The 15,286-nt window shown below is 43.4% G+C and overlaps 1 protein-coding gene across 1 annotated transcript in view; it reads right to left on the bottom strand.

Annotated features, from left to right (window-relative positions):
* Nucleotides 1-223: 223 nt before the first annotated feature.
* The window catches only part of si:dkey-117m1.4, a 20,785-nt gene continuing 5,722 nt past the window's right edge, over nucleotides 224-15,286 (bottom strand). Inside the window, exons 2-9 of the mRNA XM_034211686.1 lie at nucleotides 12,025-12,119; nucleotides 11,309-11,384; nucleotides 9,188-9,509; nucleotides 6,946-7,020; nucleotides 4,354-5,456; nucleotides 3,081-3,910; nucleotides 2,590-2,868; nucleotides 224-1,974 (exon numbers count right to left, since the gene is read on the bottom strand). Coding sequence (XP_034067577.1) covers nucleotides 1,721-1,974; nucleotides 2,590-2,868; nucleotides 3,081-3,910; nucleotides 4,354-5,456; nucleotides 6,946-7,020; nucleotides 9,188-9,509; nucleotides 11,309-11,384; nucleotides 12,025-12,119 — 3,034 coding nt within the window. The 3' untranslated portion in view covers nucleotides 224-1,720. The remainder of the gene's footprint in view (nucleotides 1,975-2,589; nucleotides 2,869-3,080; nucleotides 3,911-4,353; nucleotides 5,457-6,945; nucleotides 7,021-9,187; nucleotides 9,510-11,308; nucleotides 11,385-12,024; nucleotides 12,120-15,286) is intronic.

Here is a 15,286-nt window from a genome sequence, read left to right as displayed (position 1 = left end):
TCAAAACTGTTCATGGTTTATGAAGCAACACCTCCACCAAGTGGCTTTACAGTGAACTGCATGTGGGATATAAAAACTGTACATAATGTGTTTCTGGTCATGAATAGCATCTTTTCAGTCAAATTCATTATAAACATGTAAGTGATTCAATACAAGTCACTACAGCATTTCAAACTGAACTGTGAATAAATGCTATGGAAAAAAAGAACCACAGCACAAAACGTAGAGCTTTACATTTTTATAAGACTTATAAAAAAAGAAAAAACATAACACATTAACCAAGGCATGTCATACATTGTGTTTTTTCTTTGTTTCTCTGAGGATTATTTACAAACAGGCTTATTTACATATAGCAATAACTCAGAAAGGAAAAAGCTACATCGTCTAGCACGAACAACCAGTTAGCATAATGATAATATATTTGTTATGTACAATGTAACTGGCTAGGCAAGAGCAAAAAAGAACATAAACAAGTCTGCAAACGGTTTAAATAACTTCAAGTATCTGTCTTCAGATTCCATGGAGGTTTTAGTCCGATGGGAAGCAAATTTTAAGCGACACCGAAGATAAATCAAAAATGTGGTGGAGCTGCAAACCGTGTAGTGTTGCTGGGACAGGACAGGAGGAGCTATAACCGATGGGAAGGACATCACAGACAATGCAATAAACGTGGAGACAGAACAATCACTTCTGTGATAAATGCCCACTTATTATTAAACTTCTAACACAACCATGGGAAATCTCCTCTCTACATATAAAGTGATATCCAGCTTATTGGCCTAAAGCACCTTTTTTACTGCTTTGAATAACAAATGTGCAACAGGCAGAAAAAAGACAAAAACAAAAGGAAACAAGAAACAACTGTTCCTCTGGGGAAAATGAGTCGAGCGCAACAGGTTTCCAAACAGTCCTCATGTTCCTGGACTTTGTATTTGAACAAAACATCTTAGGTATCCAAAAGTAACTTCACAACATTCTGCGGCCGTTTAATTGTCTCTCTAATGAAACTCTGCGTTCCACTTTAAATTTAAACTTCATAAAAACTGCAATACAGCAACTAATTCCTCCACAAGTACCTCACATGGTCCAAATATAATAAAACCATTGTCAGAACTACAGTCAGTTGTATAAGAAGATCTGGTTAGTCTTAGCAGTAGTATTGCCTACTCTAGTTATATAGTCACTATTAAGAAACATGTGGCCCCAGCACGGGCCATTTGTCCTATTTACGTCTCCGAGCGCATGGAACACTAATGCTACTTCACGACGTTCAGCAACACTGTGAGGCTCCACTGCCTCCTTTGATTACATTTCCTTTTAGTGTATGCGTTTTGGAAGGAGATAAAGAAATTGTCCATGTACAACAAATCATGAGCAAGTGTCATGGTCTCTGAAGTCCCCCAACGCAAGTCTCAAACGGGACCCGTCACAGTGCTCCGCTTTTGACAAGTCCCTCAAACGAGGAGCATTGTGAAGACTAGTGTCATTTTTTTAAGACCTTAAAGTAGAGCAGCAAAAAAAGTTAATTCAGATTTCTGTTCTTGTGTGGCTCAAATAAAAAAAACGCCATCATGTGTCAAATGAAAAAGCCGTGTCAGAACCAAACCAGGCTACGAGAAGTGAAACTTTTAGGACCGTCCTCTCAAGACTAGTGCATTTGCTGGGGAGCAGGGTACCATTTGAGAATCTGCTCTGATGCCTCCCCGAACCCTCTCTCCTCTCAGCAGACAATGAGGGCCAGGGGCTCGATTTCCCGACGCTGGTTTTTCTTCAGCAGCTGAATGCGATTGTGGCAGTAGAACTTGATGGCCCTCCAGTCGCGGTGGTTGCTGACCAGCAGGGGGCACTGCTGCAGGCAGCGCTCGCAGTCAGCCTTCGCGGGGACCCGGAGATCCGTGATGTTCTGGGTGAGGTGCTCCTCGACCGCAGCCCGCTCCGCCTCTGACCAGGGACGCTTCAGGACGCCTCGCTTTCCTACACAGGAGAGATGAGAGGAAACGTGAACATGTGTGTCAACAGCTTCTGTCATTTTACACAATGCAAGTGATACCTCTCATTGACCCCCACCACTGCTCACAGTCTACATATATATATATATATATCTTTAAGATCTGCTTTTTAGATTCCTGCATAGTTTCCTAAAACACATTATCATCAGTCTTTTTTACAGAGACACCTCACAGTGTTTTATGACTTGCATACCATGGCCACTTGTTTCGTAGATTTGCTTTAACTAGATCAACCAGCTAACCATTTAAAGTTAATTTAACTACTACACGCTATAGTTTTATTTATGACTTAGCATTGTTATAGTATAATATGTCATTTAAAAAGTCATAGAGTCAAAAGTCAAAGTATAGTGTGTCATAAAAACTATATTTGTATTACTTTTTTCCACACACAAATATATTATTCTTTTCTTTTCCACTTTTTTCAACATTATAATTTGTATTGAGTCTATTTTGGGGTTATTTGGACATAAATGCAGTGTACATTTAAATCTCACATGCACCTTATATTTATTTACATTCCTTTGTTTTGGTAAATCATTATTTGGCAACTACACCTATTATTAAAACCTTAACAAACCTGATTTGGGCTGTCCTGAGTCCCGGCTGTGGTGTGTGGAGGAAGGTGGAGCAGATGGAAGGGCTGGCTGGCTGTTCTTCAGCTTCTTAGGTCGGCCCACCCGCCCGTTGTTCTTGCCCTTCCTGACATACAGCAGGGTAGGTGTAGGGGTGGGAGCAGGGGCAGGGACAGGGACAGGGACAGGGGCAGGGGCAGGGGGGGGTGCGTCGGGCTTCTCCTTCGTCTGCTCCCCTTCAGACTCTCCCTCCGAGTACGAGTCTGCAGAGTTTCCTGACATTACTGGAGAGGAGGCGAGAAGGTAGAAGAAAAATCTGTCACTGCTTTGCTTCTTCCTTAACAAACAGCTTGTCAACACACAGAAAAACATCCTTCAAAACTGGAAGAAGGTTTGCAATCCTCTTCCAGCCGGGGATGTTTGACACCATGAAGGAAGGGAAGAGACAGCGTGTTTTGGACCACAGAAACAGACACATTCAATTAGAAAAACTCACCGTCCAGTTCCAGGCAGATGTGGTTCAGGCTCATTCCTCTGAAGAGAACTCCATCTCTCTCTCCGCAGAGCACCACTCTGCCCACTCTGCCCATCAGGCCTGGGTCTTGTCCAATTCCAGCACAGTTCTGTGTCACATGGTACTCCCTCTCCAGGAAGTGCTCCAGCCTCTCCACAGCGCTGCCTCCAGGCTGCCCGGGCTCCTCTCCTTCTCCCAGGAGCAGCAGCTGCGTCAGGATGGCGACTTGCCGGCGGACCCTGGTCTGGGTCAGGGCTCGGGGGTTGCGGGTGCCACTCGAGCGGGCCAGGCTGCGGAGGAGGTCGGTGCCTCGCAGCGGCGTGGCGGGGGAGTGGTACGGCCTGGCGAAGACATACGGGTTTGCAGGGTCGACTCCCACATCCTGCCGCGTCTGCAGGAGGAGCTCCAGGCAGGGCTCGCAGTGAGGCGGGAGGATGAGGGGCTGGACTCTTCCTCGTTTACCCTGGACCCCGACTCTGGGGAGGTGGGGAAGCACCAGACGCTCGAAGGGGGACAGGGAGGCCTCTAAGGGAGTGAGAGCGGGAGGGGCCCCCGGTGGGACAGGAACCGGGCACTGGGGAGTGATGCGAGCGTGGTATTCTGTGATGGAAAGCTTGGAGACCTCACACTCACGCCGGCGGTTGTACAGGATGAGCAGGGCCAGGCTGGAGTGGCACAGCAGGCGCCAGGCCTCGGCCGACTGCAGCTGCCGGGACAGGGACAGGAAGGCAGAGTGCTGCAGCCGCCGGAGGTACAGCACCAGAGAGGACAAGGACGAGAGGAGGGGCAGCATGTGGTGACGCCCCGAACCACTGGAGGAAGAGAGGTGGTGAACATGAGGTTAGTTATTCATTCTTATAGTGTTAGTTCAAATAACTTGGAACAACTTAATGGTTTGTTACAGTATCCTACAGTCTAACTGTGTCAATGTTTTAAAGTACGAGCTAACATGTAACAACAGAGTCCGGCAAGAGGGGAAATATTAGATGATATCTGTGCAAATAACAATTCTTTTGATTATCTGCAACTGTTCTAATAATTAAATGATAACCTTTATAAACCAAAATGTGGATCACTTGTTTAAGCATGTGACATTTGAGAATTTGATGGGTTTTTTTGTAAAACATGAGAGTAAATTATACTTCTTTGGGTTTTGGACTGTTGGTTGAACAATTCACTTTGTAAACAAAGTGATGTATTATAAAATAATCATCCTACAGATTTGCTCACAAAGCAGGAAAAGTCGTAAAGTTACCTCATCAAATCCTTGTCCTTCTCGTCTGTCCCACTTTCATCTTCCACCTCCATCACTCCATTCTCCTCTTCTTCTTCTTCCTCCTCCTCCTCTTCTTTTGGTGGCTCCATCTCTTTGGCCAAATTGCTGATGAAGTGCTGAGGGCACACCACCTCAAGATCTTCCTCCTCCTCCTTGGGCCTCTTTATCTCCACGACCTCCACATCATCATCTTCCTCCTCCTCTATCTCTCCCTCCTCCCCCTGTCTTTCCGTCTCCATCATCCCCATTGATCCCCTCCTGGACTGCGTCACAGCCACAGGGGGGAGGCTTCTTTTCAGCACGGACACCGGCACGGCGCTCTGTCCTTGTGGAGGAGTCAGCACCGGAGAGGTGGAGTTTCTCCCAGAGGAGGCAGGGGATTGGTTAGCTGCTGTGAGAGTGGGCGGAGGCATGGAGAGGTCCTGGGCGCCAATCTGCGGAAGTTCTGAACTCTGTCTTTCGCTCTGTGGCGACTTTGAGTCCTGCGGAGAGTGTGTGTGCGCGGTGGGAGGGTTTGTGCTCTGTGGATGCAGACGGGGCATTTGTGTGTAGCGCTCCACGAGGGCGGAGCACACTTCTGGTTGGTGGGCATGGTGTTTATCCAAGTGGCGGCCCAGGGAGCGGAAGTGACGTCCGCAGTGCTCGCAGGTTTGCCGCATGGCGTCTATGGACACGCCTCTGGGGGCGTTTGCGCTGCTGATGCCTTTGGTGATAGAGCCATGTGGAGCCGGAGCTTTGAACACAAGCTTAGCAGAAGAGGAGGAGGGAGAGGAGGACTGCGCTGGAGGGTGGGATGAAGAAAGCGGGCGGTTGTGAGGAGGAATGCTGTTGGGCGAAGCCAGCGAAGACCGCCCGGCTAGTGTCCGATGGGGGGTCTTTATCTTTGAAGGAGTGTTGCGCCTCTTCTTGCGCCGCTGTTGTGCCCGGCCGCGAGGGCTTGCGTTGTCTTCTTCTGCAGAGTCTGAGTCACTGGCATCAGAGTGGGAGATGGGGGAGGAGGAGGGGGAGAGGGACCATGAGGGGGTGACATACTCCTGCTGCTGCTGCCGATGCTGGGCTGACACGGAGAGAGGCTCCTCCTCCTGGAAGTGAGACAGAGAGAAAGGGAAGTGAAAAAAAGAACATGTCACCTGATGTCCGGAGGTGTTTTTAAAGGTCCCCTATATACTGTTTTTCATCGATATAGAATAGGTCTCAGATATATACAAAACATGTCTCTGAAGTGTTAGGCTCCAAATACCAAACACATCATTGTAGCATCCCATAATCCCCTCTGTTTCAGCCCTGTTTCAAAAGTGCTGATTCTGTGTCTGTTACTTTAGATGAAAATAAGGAGCCCCTCCCTACGCCCAGATCATCAGCTCATTTTCAGACAGGTTTTTATAGAAATGGATCAGGACAAAAAGTGAGAGAATCTTTTTTCCTGAAACTTTCAGAATCTCTTTACACAGACCTAAACATGAAAAAGTGGGTTTTGCACACCTTTAAAGTGACCGTTAAAGTATTCAGAGTGTTCAATGCAAAAATTAACATAATACAAAATATATCATAAAATACTTTTTCAATATATTTTCTTTTTCTTATTTGAATCCAGATTTGTGTTCCTGAAGTCTGGTCCCTGATTCCCACAGTGGTCAATGTAAACCACTGGGATCTTTAAACTAACTACCCACCATGCTACAAACTGGATCAGTGTAATTAGATGCACAGTCGGGAGAGTTGTTTCATTTTAAAGCAATAAGCAAAAATGAATCACCGGCTAGAGAATCAGTGGTGTTTATTGCATTTGTCGGCACAGCATGTGTGGCAAACAGCAGACAGCAGGTTACTTACTGTATGCTGCTTTACTATAATGAGTTAAAGCTGATGATATGTTGAATCATTATTACACATAATAAAACAATTATCCAGAACAGGGGGAGTAAAACTTTATTATAATGATTATGTTGAGTCCAACATTAGTGTTGTCCACCCACATCCAGACATGTGGCATCCTGCAGGCACTGTGGCGCATTACAACCGCATCTACATTTACTCACTAATACTCAGTTTGCTCAGAATCAGTGCTGCTTTTTACAGCGCAGTGATAGGGAGTAATCGTTGTGAGAAGCTTACTGCATAGCATAATTCATTATCAAATGCAATGCATGTATTCACTATATTTAAAATAGTCTCTTAAACAGTGTAGGTTGATTCTTTGTAAACAGAAATAAATGTAGTTTAGTTGACCTCCAAATACAGCTGACAATCACAGATTTTATGTTCTGATGAAGATGGAAAAGTTTCCAAAGCAACCAAATATCTCAAGTTGAAGTTGTGTCTTAAAATGATATGTATGTGTGGCTACTTTGCTACAATGACATGATCATTATCTGAATATCATGAATATGGGGAACTAGTTAAAAGCTCATTATGTTCACCAGCTGATCACTAACTGTGTCTACTGTTTAGAAGGGAGCAGGTTGTCTACAATTAATAGTGTTCATTGTCTAATGGTCACTTCTTAAATTAGTAAAACGGATGTTTTGTCAGTCTAACTGTGCTTTTAGGGAAAAGTGTGTTTTTTCTTACCTTTTTGATATTATTGTTATTCTCACTGTCGGAGATACACTCGTGTTGTGCTGGAGACGCAGGACCACGGAAACTCTGTGGGACACAAAGCAGTCACGTTAAAACCAGCACACTGTTAGTTACTGTTGCTATCAGCCTCAGCTGTCAATCAGAGAGCAGGACGCCACCCGTCCGCTGCAGGTCATCAGCACAGAGGACCATAAGGACTCAAACTCACTGACAAACCAAACAAACAGGAAAAGATTGGATATTCTCAAACACTGTGTGAGCTAAACACATTGCTTAAGGTTGGAATACATTGAAACGTTGTCACTTTCCGCCCCCTAGTGTTTCTATGTGGTATTATTGTTGGTGAAGCTGTAATCACAGTCCACAGCTCCTCTGCCTGCAGCCAAATCATATTTTTAGGACTAAACAATATTCAGATAAGTGTATGGCGTTGTCAGGACACATTATATTTTCCTCAGTTGCTCCATTTCCCCTACTTGAGGTAGTTACTGCACTGATACCGTTAGGGGTTAGGGGATAGCGGCCTCAGGTGGAAAACAAAGTGCTATATTCTTCCTGTTTTGATTGAGAATCGCTTGACACACTTCCTTTATCCCGTTAACTGAGTCTATATTTTCCCAGGAGTTCACACCAGCTGGCAGACAGAAATGTTTTAGGGAAACAATGTGAACTCTGATAGCGTCATTATCCTACAACCATTACTGTGTATAATCACCATTTAGTCCATACTGATGGATCAAACCAAAAAACATGTCTGCTCCAACTTTAACATATAATTATATGGCTGTGAGCAACCGAGGCCTCACCTCAACCTCTGCTGTCAATTTCATTTCCTTAAACGGATTCTCTTATCATCATTTTGTTGAGAAAATTGATCCGATGAAGTGACATCCATTAAAGGAGCAGATGTCTTGGTATAACCATGGTTACTGTTGCTAAAGCACTATAGGTGGAGTGAGAAGTGGAGCTCAACCATCACCATGGTAACCCCATGCCTTGCTTAGTGTGTGCAGCTGTGTGTGTGTGTGTGTGTGTGTGTGTGTGTGTGTGTGTGTGTGTGTGTGTGTGTGTGTGTGTGTGTGTGTGTGTGTGAAGCTGATCAGCAGTGTGTGAAAGCCAGTGTTGGGACCAACGCGTTACAAACTAACGCGTTACTGTAACGCAACTACCTTTTTGCGGTAACTAATAGCGTTACTAGTTACCTATTCCCATTCAGTAATGCCGTTATAGTTACTGTGATTTAAATGGGTGCGTTACTGCGTTACATTATGTGATGGAACTGAACCGAATCTCCCTGCGGATGTAGCTTACAGGCGAATACAGCGATGTCCTCTCACAGTACCATGGAAAAGAGAAAGTGACCAGAGAGGAGTGATGATTGGTTAACGCGGGGTAACATTTCAGGGTAAGCCAATCAGAGGCAGAGTTGGGCGGGTCTTGCCTTATGGGGAAAATACACAGACACTTGCTAACACACACACATACATGGCAACGCCCACCACCAATACATATTTGTATTGTTATTATTTTTAAAGTAAAGTAACTTGTTACTTTTATAATTTAGTAACTAATAAAGTAACTAGTTGCTTTTTTGAGAGCAGTAACTATAACTATTACTAGTTAGTTTTTAAAAGTAACTTGCCCAACACTGGTGAAAGCACATACGGTTGTGTACCTGAAGTTATCAGACATATGGAGTGTATAAAATGTATTTTTATACTTGATGTAGTAGACAAGGACAGACAGGTGAACAAAAGTGAGATTATTTCTTGGCCGAAGTTACAGGTTTTGGATCAGAATTAACAAAAATTTGAGCTTCAAATTAGTTAACCAATAGGTTTAAGTTTAGGTAAGATTTAGAACAAATTTAAATAAGTGCGAGAGCTTACATGTAGCTCTGCTTAATCAGAAACATAATGTCTTGTGGATGGATTGTGTTCAGGTCTATTGAGGCTTCCGTTTGTGTAAAATGGTGAGTCAGGTTTGCTTTTCAATTTCAACACTTGATTTTAGATGAAATTATGTAAAAAATGTTCTCCAACTTCTTTACACTAGCTGCATGGGAAATATCAGAGGGTTGTTCAGGTTGTCTACCTTAATCTATCAGGAAGAACAATCTAAATGCACGACACGTCACAAAACAGCAGGTTGAAAAGTCTACTTTGTTGTGTCGTGACATTTCAGAGACATGTGTTTGCGTGTGGTGTGTGTATCAGTTTTCAAAGGCACGTACCAGGTTCTCCCCCCACTCCGTCAGGCTATAGTCCACAGTGATCTCCTCCCCCTTGGTGATGTCTCGGATGGCAATGACCACCAGACGCACCTGGCTGCCACAGTGGACCTCTCGGATGCGGCAGTTAGGAGAGGGGAGGTACGGGCTGGTTGTTGGGGCCGGAGCAGAGGCGGTGGGTGCTGCCGGGGCCGTGGAGGCGGGGGACAGAGAGGGGACCGGTGCAGGGGGGGCAGAGGAGGCCGCAGCAGCTGGGGTAGACGCAGAGCAGGAGCCGGTCCGGGGTCCGGAGGAGACTTTATCATGAGTCTGAGCTGATGGAGAGCTGGAGGTGAGGAGAAAGGTTAGATTCACCACCTTCATCAGACAATATAATGCAGTTGTTTATTTTATTCATTCATTGTTGGATTCATTAATCTGACAAAAAGGTTATTTATTTATCCTAGTGTTTTTTTCTTTTCTGTTATAATTTATTGTAAATTCAAAGATATTTCTTTTGTTTTTTACACTTCTTTGTATTCTTGTTAAGGAGATTTGGGATCTGGAAAATGTGGAGGTTTTTTTTTAAAATCTTTTTTTGCATGAATGATTCATAACTTATTCAGAAAAAGAATAAATTATAATAATAACAATAATAATAGATTTATTTTGTTAGCGCTTTTACAGGTGTTCAAAGTCGCTTTACAAAGATAGTGAAAAGAAAAGAACAACAAATAAATATAGTTAAAGTCAAATTAAAATCAAGCAACACAAAAACAATCACACATTAAAAGCCAGATTGAAGAGGTGAGTGTTTTGAAGGTGGTGAGGTCAGTGCAGTCTCTGATGGGTTGGGCGAGTGAGTTCCAGAGGGAGGGGGCAGCGACCGAGAAGGCTCTGTCCCCCCAGGTCCAGTGATTGATGTGGGATGGATAGGAGGTTGGCTTCTGATGAGCGGAGGCAGCGGGAAGGGGTGTGGTGGTGCAGCAGGTCTGTGAGGTACTGTAGGGGGGGGCCTGATTGTTGAGGGCTTTGTGAGTAATCAGGAGGACTTTGAAGTCGATTCATTGACGGACGGGGAGCCGGTGGAGGTTCTGGAGGACGGGAGTGATGTGATCTCTGGAGCGGGTGTGGGTGAGGAGGCGGGCAGCAGAGTTCTGGATATGTTGCAGTTTATTGAGGAGGTTGGATGGTATGCCATAGTAGAGGATGCTATTGCAGTAGTCGAGTCGTGATGTGATGAATGCATGAATCAGGGTTTCAGCAGCAGAGAGAGGAGAGTGATGGGCGGAGTCGGGCAATGTTTTTGAGGTGGAAAAAGGCAGTCCTGGTGATGTGATTGATGTGGTAATTAACCATCGTTATAGGTTGGTAGTGGCTTTAATATCCATCACTATTAAATTATTTGTAACAACCTGATGCAATGGTGCTTCTTAATCAAGGTATATGAAGAAGAAGAACAGCACTATTGTTATGATGTAATTTATTTACTGTCTTCTAGCCACTTCTTTGCTGTGGGGATGCTCGGATGAAGTGTAAATCTATCAGTGAGAATCCACACACCAGCTCCTGCCAGAGCTGCAGGGCAGGGATTTCCTCGCCCTCACAGTGCTGCTCATTTGACTATCCGACATTTTCATATATTTAACAGCATTTTTTTAAATCAGCCTGATTATATGAAAACCAACAGATTTGGAGAGTGATGAGGAAAGATTCAGAAGTGCTGCTCTCAGACAAAGCTAAGTCTAAAAGCCAAATAAAAGAAGAAGCCTTTAGACAAATCCTTTTTGTCAACAAAAACCACATACTGTTTAGTGCAGCGTCTGCACACTAGGTACAATAGGTGGTGATATGCATCAGTAAAAAGAACAACAAATAAACAAAGAGAAGAAGATCGAACGTAACAACTAATGTTGTTACCACAGAGCATGTTTTCATAGTTTCAGAGGAAGAAAATAAGGCTGCAATTTGCAATTGAAGTTTTTTTGATGTACTTTACAAAAAAGTATATCATCCATTTTTGTTCAAACATGTTAGCCTTAGTTATCTTAGTAGGTAATTTAGTCATCAGCTTTTTTCTATCTCTAAATAAATTAAATAACATTTATTTATTCTGCCCAAAAAACGACACAATTGTGTACTGACCAGTGGTGAGGAGCAAGCTCTGCGTTGTAGAAAGGCCCGTCCAGCCGTTGGTTCTCTGCTGCTTCTTTACGATCACCTGAGAGCAACAGTCAGTATAAAAGGATTAAATACAAGTATGCTTGGACACACACACACACACACACACACACACACACACACACACACACAAAGGTCATCACCTCATCTCCTGAAGAACACACACAGAGGAACATTGAAGCGCACTCACACACACTCACACACACTCACTCACACACACACAAAAGTAGGTCACACTCACTTGCACACGTTCCACCCCCATACCAATCACACAGCTACACACACACACACACACACACACACACACACACACACACACACACACACACACACACACACACACACACACACACACACACACACACACACACACACACACACACACACACACACACACACACACACACACACACACACACACACACACACACACACACACACACACACACACACACACACACACACACACACACACACACACACACACACACACACACACACACACACACACACACACACACACACACACACACACCACACACACACACACACACACACACACACACACACACACACACACACACACACACACACACACACACACACACACACACACACACACACACACACACACACACACACAAGAAGAATATGGCAAGCCAACACACAGAAATACACACCTGGGCTAAAGCTGCGTTCAGGCACACACTCTTCCTCGGTGTGTGTAAGAAAGACTTTCATGGGGGTCCCTTTCCTTTTCCTCCCACAGCCTCGCCTGCAGAGAACACACACACACGCAATTATCATTTAATCAATCGACACACTGGCCAAACTTCGATCAGGTCAGAGCGGGATCAATAAGCTGATGGCCACCTAATGGATCAATACAAACTGCATTTAGCCCTTCCATTTAGCGAAGGAAATGCCGGAGAAAACACGTAAACAAAGACTGAGCAGCTGGACAATGATTATTCAAACTGCACTTTATTGTGTTTGAGTGGAGACCCTACTGTAGTGGGTCTGAGATTTAGAAGATCTGCACTGATTGAGCAGGAGGAGCCCAGCAAAAGAGATTATTCGGACTGATTTGTAATTTGCCATCTTTCCTCACCACACACCAGGTTGATGTGGAGGTAAAAAGAGCGCTGCGCAAAAAGTCCAATTTAATGTTGAATAAAAATCCATAAAATTGATATTTTTTTAATAAGGGGATAACCCCCCAACTCCTCTCAACTGATTAGGAGAAACTCTTATTGGTATTCACATTCATTTCGCTGAGATATCTGTAGGTGAATGTAAATACTGTCGCATGTGGACACTAAGAAATAATATCACATTTTGAACGTTTTCACCACATTGCCCAAGAGAAGAAGAAACAACCTCACATAAACCGTGTCAACAGAAGAAAAATAAAACAACCACCAGAATATAAATTAGGATGAAAATGATTTCAATTTTTGATTACTTGTACCAATCAAACTGATTTGATGCTGATCCCGAAACTATTTCATTTGAAAGCTTTAACTAAACTAATGTAATTCACTCTTACTCAACACATTTTTCCAATATTAAAATGTTATCGATTAGCAATTCAGCCTACAATTAAATACAGTTAAAAATAGCTAGAGTTGTGATATAAACCTACGATAAAAAATGCGGAAGGAGGATATAAACACACAAAAAAGACCACCTTTACTATCTCAACCACTGAGGAATAGGGGAATGAAAAGAATAAAATATTCCTTATAAAAAAGTTCCTTATCTTATAAAGTTAAACAATGGTTTGTAATGCTTCATGGTTGAGAATCACAGCCAATGAAAATGATTTATTTTTAAAGGAAAAATACTATGCCACACACACTCTCCCCTTTTCCCGGATAAACAGAAATGTTGAACATTGAACGAATCAAAACTAAACGGACTAAATCCAGCTTGATATGATGATTCTGTAAACAACAACAACTTCATAAAGACAACACCGACCATGTTAATGTTCTGTGATCTCTCCAGTGTTTACAGCGGAGTGCTCTGACCCCTGGATCACCACTAAGGAGTGTGTCTTTACCCCAGAGAGCTCAAACGCAGCCACCTGTGCACCGAAAACAGGCCAGCCGGCGAGATTATCGTCTTCAGACTAAAGTCATGCCAAAACCGCCACGCTCGGAGGAGCCCGACTGATCCCGCTCTATTACCGCCGATCTCAATATTGTTTTCCGCAAGTCTATTTTTTACTCGCGTGACATTGGAAGCTCTTAAAACTAGGCCATAGCAAGATCGTGCCTTGGATTTTGAGGTGTTCATTACTCCGTGTGTCTGTGTGTGTGTGCGCGCGCGTGCGTGCGCATGTGTGTGTGCGTGTAGACAAGGGAGAGAAAAACAGAGGAGACGAAGAAAGGAAAGAAGAAAAAAGGGAAAGAAAAAAGTGAAGCCGCAGAAAAGAGACAGAACAGACAGAGGGAGAAAAACTGGAAAAGCGAGCAGAAGAGAAGAAGGAGAGAGGGAGGAGCGGAGATATCAACCAGACCCACTGTCTTTGGATCGATCCACTCTCTCTCCTCTGGACTCGTGATACTATGCGTGCATGTGTGTGTGTGTGTGTGTGTGTGTGTGTGTGTGTGTGTGTGTGTGTGTGTGTGTGTGTGTGTGTGTGTGTGTGTGTGTGTGTGTGTGTGTGTGTGGCCTAGCATTACTATACTTGTGGGGACCTAAATCTGTTTACACAGTCACGTGTGGGGACTCGCCTCCCTTATGGGGACAAAATGGAGGTCCCCATGAGGGGAATCATTAATTTTAGGGTGAAGACTTGGTTAGGTTTAGGATTAGGGTAAGGTTAAGGGTTAGACATGTGTTGGTTAAGGTTAGGTTTAGGATTAGGGTAAGGTTAAGGTTAAGGGTAAGGGTTAGGGTTAAGCATGTGTTGGTTATGGTTAAGGTTAGGATAAGTCTCCAGGAAATGCATGTAAGTCAATGTAATGTCCCCTGAAGTGATGTATACATGGTATGTGTGTGTGTGTGTGTGTGTGTGTGTGTGTGTGTGTGTGTGTGTGTGTGTGTGTGTGCGCGTGTGCGTGCGTGCAGCTGTGCCCACATTTCTTTCATTATTTTACTGCTGCACCAAGCAGACAAATCTTGGCTTCCCAAACCAAACAGTATAGTTATCAGAGATCATGAGGAAGCTTTTTTTAAATCACTGAAAAAAAAGCATTGAACCATATGAAGCATAACAACGTGTGTGTCTAATCCTGAAAGACCTTTGACTTCAGAATCAGTGCTGTGCAACATCACTTTGTATGTGAAGAAAACGTTCTCAATCAACTCAACGGTTTCCTTCACCGTACTGGGCATGTGTTATTTAGCATTACATCACTGTCAACGTTACATTATCATAACAACAATAATAATAGTAATAATAATAATAGCCCAACTGTCTGACTGATATGACGTTGATAATATCTTCAACTGCCAACTTCCCCCAACCACACACACTCACACACTGCTGTTTGATCAATACTGTATACTGCATTGATTTAAAGTAAAGACAAATGTGCTTCATTTTTCGTTCTGTGTACTCAAAGCTATGGCTAGGCAATATGGTTGAAATCGATATAATGATATTGTTAAAAATAATTTAATTGAGAAAAAAAAAAAGTGTAAACCTATGAAAAAAATAAATATGTATATGGTGAGACAACGATTCATTTTATTTTTGATTCATCCGTCAATTATTGTCTTCATTAAATGATCAGTTTTGTGTTCAATCAGTTATTCTTAAAGTACAAGACTAGTTGGTCCACAAGTCAAGAAATACAGCTTACTCTCATTTAAGTAAATATTCACCTTTTTTTGTTATTCTCCCATCAATATTTGGGTGATGAAATGAATAGTTGACAAGTCATTGATTATCTCAGCTTTAAACTTTGAGCTACCAATAATTTGGCAAAA

This window comes from Gymnodraco acuticeps, unplaced genomic scaffold (assembly GCF_902827175.1).
Source record: "Gymnodraco acuticeps unplaced genomic scaffold, fGymAcu1.1, whole genome shotgun sequence".
NCBI classification, from domain to species: Eukaryota; Metazoa; Chordata; class Actinopteri; order Perciformes; family Bathydraconidae; genus Gymnodraco; species Gymnodraco acuticeps.
The sequence above is the reverse complement of the archived record's forward strand: the minus strand, read 5'-3'. Positions and strand labels throughout refer to the sequence as shown.